At 35.0% G+C, this 6,791-nt stretch overlaps 2 protein-coding genes across 2 annotated transcripts; both read left to right on the forward strand.

Annotated features, from left to right (window-relative positions):
* The first annotated feature begins 3,454 nt into the window (after positions 1-3,454).
* LOC133789076 (auxin-responsive protein SAUR21-like) lies at positions 3,455-4,261 on the forward strand. The gene has a single exon (XM_062226798.1). It carries the CDS (start codon positions 3,796-3,798, stop codon positions 4,090-4,092), a length of 297 nt encoding a protein of 98 aa, XP_062082782.1. The 5' UTR covers positions 3,455-3,795; the 3' UTR covers positions 4,093-4,261.
* A 462-nt stretch (positions 4,262-4,723) lies between these two features.
* LOC133792530 (putative disease resistance RPP13-like protein 1) lies at positions 4,724-6,431 on the forward strand. Its single transcript, XM_062230440.1, has 2 exons — positions 4,724-5,044; positions 5,544-6,431. Exons 1-2 carry the CDS (start codon positions 4,724-4,726, stop codon positions 6,429-6,431), a joined length of 1,209 nt encoding a protein of 402 aa, XP_062086424.1.
* Positions 6,432-6,791: the final 360 nt, after the last annotated feature.

Below are 6,791 nucleotides of genomic sequence, written 5' to 3' on the forward strand. Positions count from 1 at the left end.
TGATTTCAATGGATGCCTTAACTTTCTTTGATCCTAATCAACTTAGATTTCATTTCACTGATAATTACTCGATATACTAACTCAATTGTGTATTAGTAAATTAGTTTGCAAAACTTAGTTGTTGATACAAATTTAAGAAGAATCATGGGATTGGGCTAGCTAAACAAGTATGCAAGGTCCCGACTCATTAGTCAAACAAAAAAGTATTATGGCCACAGATGTCCAAGCCTCTTTTTACACATGTACATTATCAACTACAACTAATAAGAGAGGCTTGTTCTATTCAATTATAATAAATTTCAACACAAATAATGTTAAGTATTGGTCAAATGCTCAAGGTCAACTCGGCTATTATTGGACATCATAACTGAATATTCAAAATTCAGTTACTACAGTTGGTACTCGGGACTTAGAGGTTAAGTTAGTTGCTTACCTCTCTTGTGTATATATAAGGCTCCTCTTCTATCAATTCAGAGTGAGAAATCAGTGAGCCTAGAGAGATTTTTGTACTACTGTATAGTGAGAATTATTGGAGCAAGACTCCATTGTTGTACAGATTGAAACTCAGACTCAATAAAGAGATTATCAAGCCCTTGGGGCTGGTTTGGCCGTGGAGTAGAGTGGTGTTTAGCCAACACTCATTCGAACCACGTATGTGTTTTGTGTTCCTTTTTATGTTTCATTTCTGTTTAGATTTGATTCCTTGATTAAACCAGTTTTTTGTCTATAGATTGATTATTGATCAATTGTTTCTGGTTTATGGTGTGTTTTATGTTCTTGTTTTGAGGTTGTGGTTACAACAAATAATAATATCCAAATTCAACTCACATATTTTTATTAAAGGCAAGCTAGAAATGGCTACTGTCCCACTTCTTTATATTCGTTTTTTTCAGCAATGAATAATTCAATGATAATAATTATAGCGTAATACATCAAGAATAAAATGAGTATACTACTCTATCCAAGCAAGTTCCTCATCCACTCTAAAAGCATGTATAACTAATCCATGAGTAGACTTATTAGCCAAACGACGAATGTGGATCAATGACACTCTAGGAAATTGAACAACAAACTTGCAATATCATTTCTAAAGAACCCAAGTCATTAAATTTTTTGGATCTCTACACTAGATAAATAAAGACATAGATGTAAAGCCCAATCCAAAGCTACCATCAAAGCTACAGCCTTTGCTTGCACAACTGGGAAATAACTACAGAAACACCATATAACAAAAGCGAATTGTGGCCCATAGAGAACATCTATAGAGTGATGTGATCATTCAAATGAACAATGACTTTTTTTTATTTGAATTTGCAAACTAGTGGGCAAAGTGACAGTATTTGCAATGAGAGTATCATTAAAAGAAGCAAAGCATTTATTATCTTAACAAATATGGTGGGTTGCCCCAATATCATAACTCCTCTTTTCTCTCTTCATTTTTTGTTATCTCCATTTGAATTCTATGAATTGTATCTTTGCATAATTATCACGTATATCATAACATAAAGAGATAAAAATTTAAATAAAACAATTCGTTAAGGAAAAGCTTTAGTAGTTTCATTTGTATCATTCTCAAGGACATTTTCATTTCAGTCCCCAAGGAAAAATATTTACATGGTGATGGAATTGGCATTGTTTGCCATACAAAATTGTAACGATCAATTTTCGTCAGTAGTTAGCATCTATCTATACTCATCAGACATTAAAGCTAGAAATAAGATTTATGAAAGAATCTTCACTGCAAGGAATTGTTATAACACCCATTGGATGATCAAATCTGAATTCTTCTTCGGCTTGACAGAGCAATTCTTGGAATGAAGGATGGTTCAAGTATGATAATGGGATCACAAATCTTGTCATTTTGTTCTTCCCAACATAAACTGCCAAATAGCCTTTCGGAACATCTTTTGTACTAGATAAAGGCCTCTGAATAAGTTGCTTAGCATGAACTACACCAGGAAAACGGAAGCCCATGATTGTTGAAGTCTCTAAACGAAGAGGAAATAAGAAAAGGTAAGCAAAGGGAGAGCTCTCAAAGTACTGCAAAAGAAAGCTCAAGTACTTGAGAATGTGAGGAGTTGAGGTGCTTAAGAACCTAATCTTATGAGTATATATAATCAATACCCTTGATGAGAAATGTAGAAAAGATAACTCTGTTGTGTGGAAATGAATGGTGGAGATTGAAGAGGAAGTAAATGAGATGGGATCTAGTGAGAGGCATAGTCTTTGAACAATCACATGGTTGTGTCTTCCAAATCAGTATTATTGATTCAAAGTTATAAAGCGACTAAAGGAAAACATTGTTAGTTGAAGAATGCATTAGTTGACCACATATCATATGTTTCAAGTGGGGTTCCCTTGTAGGTTGTTCACCTGGTAATGTCTATACATATATATGTCACAGTCACAACAAAGTGTTCATGTATGAGTCAGAAGACAAAGCCATGTGAAGATTCAAATACCCAATTGCTTGAGTATGCCAGAGAACCGTTCATCTATATATACAGGCACATTACCAAAAAGCTCAATCATCAAGTTCTCACATTGTTTGTTGAAAAATCATTTGTTAACTAAAAAGAAAACTCAGAAAGAAAGGTCAACATGGCATTTAAATTGCCTGGTTTTGTCGATGGCAAGAAGCCTGCCAAGAGGTCATTTTCCAATGTTAAAGAAGCAGCTTTGAAGACTACAAACATTCCAAAAGGCTACTTTGCAGTCTGTGTTAGGGAAGATTAAAAGAAGAGTTATGTAGTAGGTTTGTGTCAAGAACTACTAAGTATGAAAGAAGAAGAATTCAGATATGAAAATTAGATGGGTGAAATTACAATTACTTGCAGAGATGATATCTTCTTTGATCTCAGTTCTAAGAACTGTAAACACTTAAGTCAAGAAGAATTGGAGAGAGGAAAGAGGACATTAAGATTCTTACTATGCAATATTAATCTTATAACGGAATAAGAAAATGTAGAAGATTTCTATACTGAAGTCAAGGAGAAAAAAGACTTCAACTTCAATTAAATAATCCATTCAAGACAAAGAAATGCAATGGCATTCATTTGCATCATTCTTGGAAACATTTCTTTTCTGGCCATCCTAAGGACAAATATTTACATTTTTTGTCATCCATTTTGTTTATATCATAATATGGCATTCAACTGAGAAATATATATATATATATATATTCCTTTATCCAAATTAATAGTCAAGACTAAAGAGGCAAGTAGTTGGATGGGGTCTAGTAAGAAGCATAGTCCTTGAGCAATCACATGGATCTGTTTTTTTTAAGAATTTTTTTAAGGAAATTAACAATGAAAGGTGGAAATAAGTAGCTGGATTAGTCTACATAACTTTCTTTCTCTTGTTGGTTGAATAAAAAAAGAAATTAAGAAAAAGGATGATGAGCTAGTTCATCACATATGTTTCGCAATGGTTTTTCTTTGTTGCAAATCTTATAGCACAAATGGGCTCTGTTGCTGTTTGTTCTCTTGGTAATGGTTAGACAGATCATATGTGTAAATGTCTTAATTACAGCTAAACTTTCATATATGATTTGGAAGGCAAAGCCATGTGAACTTCAAATGCTTATGTCTCTTGCAAATTTGTCAAACCTTCCCAAATGACTTCAGAACCACTTATTCAGAAGCCTTAGATATGTGTGCATTCCAACAGTCCATTCATCTATATAAGGGTGCATAATCACACAAACGGAATCATCAAGTCCTCACATTCTCCACTACAAAATATTTTTGTGCACTCTAATACTTCTTCTAAAGAAAAACACAAAGAAAGAACAACATGGCATTTGGATTGTCTGGCTTTGTTCAGGGCAAGAAGGCTCTTCGAAGATCACTTTCAGGCAACAAAGAAGCAACTTTGAAGTCTTCAACCATTCCAAAGGGCTACTTTGCTGTCTATGTTGGAGAAGATCAGAAGAAGCGCTATGTAGTACCTGTTTCGTACCTAAATGAGCCTGCATTTCAAGACTTGCTGAGTATGGCAGAAGAAGAATTTGGATATGAGCATCCGATGGGTGGACTCACAATTCCATGCAGAGAAGACATCTTCATTGATATCACATCTCTGTTGAATTGATTGATTGTACTATGTAGCATTGACATAGATTGACAGAAACACAATTTTGTATATCATATACTTTTACCCTTTTTTTCTTAGAGAAAAGGGAGTTTTTTTTACTCTCTGAGAAACTAGTAAATAGAAATTACTCATTTGATTAATACATGTTCTCTTTTCGGTTGAATTCCATTTTTTTGCTGTTACATCTTTTTATAATCTTGGTCTCTGCCTTTGCCAACTTCAAAGCTCATTTTTTAGAAGAATTTAGAATCAAATAAGATGGATACATAGACATAGTCTCTAACAACACTCCACTTCTTCACAAAATCAATTTATTTCAGTCCCTTTAATATAATTGAAATTTTTATTGAAACATTGAGCTGCTGATTTTACTACATATTACTATGGTGGTGAGGTTAAAACCGAAAACAATAACAGTATACATATATATATATATATTTATACAACAAAACATACTCATTACATGTGTATCTTCTAAACATGTTTAAACCGTGCTAATTAAACAAACAATACCGTGCTCCTTAAGAAAAATCCTGCAATTTTCTATCTATTTGACTCTATTATGTGCCTTCATTCTTGATCGTCATTCCCTTGTTGCACCGTCTCCAAATCTAAATTCCATATCAATATGGCTGCTGAACTTGTTGCTTTACTCTCTGCTTCGCTTCAGGTCCTGTTTCAGCGATTGGCTTCTGAGGGTATACCCCAGTTGTTCCATGGAAAGAAACTCATTCTGGACCAGCTTGATGAGTTGAACACTTTGTTGTTGTCAGCTCATGTACTGGTCAACGATGCTGAGAACAAACAACTTCGAAACGAGGAGGTCAGGGTGTGGCTTTTCAAGCTTCAAGATGTGATTCATGAAGCTGATGACTTGGTGGATAGGATTGACTATGAAGCTCTGCGATCTAAGCTTGAAGATGATCAATCTAGGAGCAGCGCCAGCAGGGTACTTGTGATCTAAGCATTGAAAGGGTAGAAGTTTCTCTTTGTTCTTGACGATGTTTGGAATGAGACTTATTCTATTTGGGACACTTTGAGGAGTTCCTTCGAATCTGGATCAAATGGCTACTGGGCAGAATCATCACCTGCAAACTTTGTCAAATGAAGATTGTTGGAAATTATTCACTCAACATGCTTTTGGAAATAATGTTGACCTCAATGACTACCAAGATCTTCAAGTAAATGGTAGAAAAATAGTAGATAAGTGCAAAGGTCTTCCCTTAGCAATCAAATCTCAACAGTGACACATGGGAAGAGCTGTACAAGAAATGATAAATTGCTTAGAAAAGGAAGTTGTTCAATCAAGAGTACTTTCCTTAAGTGAATCTTCAATAAAGAAGGTGCCCGATTCAATTTGCAATATAAAGCATTTAAGGTACTTGGACTTGTCTTGTACAGAAATTAAAAAGTTACCTTATTCAATTTGTACTTTGTACAATTTACAGACTTTACTGTTGTCATGGTGTAAGAAGCTTTCTCTATTACCAAAGAACATGGGAAGCTTAATAAACTTGCGATATCTAGACATTGAAGGTGTGCCTTTGAAAGAGATGCCACAACAAATTAATCAGATGAAACACTTGCAATTCTTATCAAATGTGGTTTTGAGTGATAGGCACATTAATGGGGGAATTAAAATGAAAAGGGTAGCAGAGCTTGAACACCTACATGGCATTTGGGGACTGGAAAATATTATTGATGTAGCTGAGGCTTCTGAGGCTAGTTTGAAGGATAAGAAGGGACTTTCGAAACTAACTTTGAGATGGAATGTTGATACTTTTGTGGCTGATTATTCGCAAAAAGAAAAGGATATACTTGATGCACTTCGACCCCATACAAACTTGAAACATCTTGAGATTGACAATTATAGAAATACAATATTCTCACACTGGATTGGAGACTTTGCATTTTCTAATTTAGTATCAATCAAGATAAGCAATTGTAAAAGTTGTTGTATTTTACCACATGTTGGACAACTAGCCTTTCTCAAATCTCTCATTATCGATGGATGTGATAGAGTGATCTCAATAGGTGATGAGATTCATCACAAAGGTCCTCAATTCAGCTGTCTAGAAGTGTTAAGGATTGAAAATATGTTGGTGTGGAAAGATTGGTCATTTAGTAATGAAGCTATGCAAGGTGGTAAAATATTCCCTCTTCTAAAAAGACTTGTACTGATGAACTGTCCAAAGCTTAGTGTTGGTTTACCTGGTTATCTTCCATCCTTGGAACATCTCATAATATGTAATTGTGAGCAAATGGTGGTTCTGCTTCCTGAGAACACAACAGACCATTACATCCCCTCCCTCTATTGCCACCATTCGTATAGATAACTGTCCAGTATTAGAGTCGCTTTTAGCTGGAGTTCACACTCGAAAATAAGGTTTCTCTGTCTATGTAGCTCCAAAAGACTTTTTGAGAACTGTAATCAATGGGATCTGCAAAGACTCTCCTCTTTGGAGTACATAAATATCTCTGGTTGGGATGATGATTCTTTCCTTGAGGAGGGGAACCTCCCTAAAACTATGACTAAACTTGACATTTGGAACTCTAGCAACCTTGAAACCCCGAACAGCAAGGCCTTTCAGCAACTTACTTCCTTTACATCCTTGGCTATTGGCATAAGATTGAACACATTGATGCAAAAGTCTTCCATTAAATGCATGCTGCAATGATCTCTTAAGGTATTTCTT

The sequence above is a fragment of the Humulus lupulus genome, chromosome 7 (assembly GCF_963169125.1).
Source record: "Humulus lupulus chromosome 7, drHumLupu1.1, whole genome shotgun sequence".
In the NCBI taxonomy this organism is placed as follows: Eukaryota; Viridiplantae; Streptophyta; class Magnoliopsida; order Rosales; family Cannabaceae; genus Humulus; species Humulus lupulus.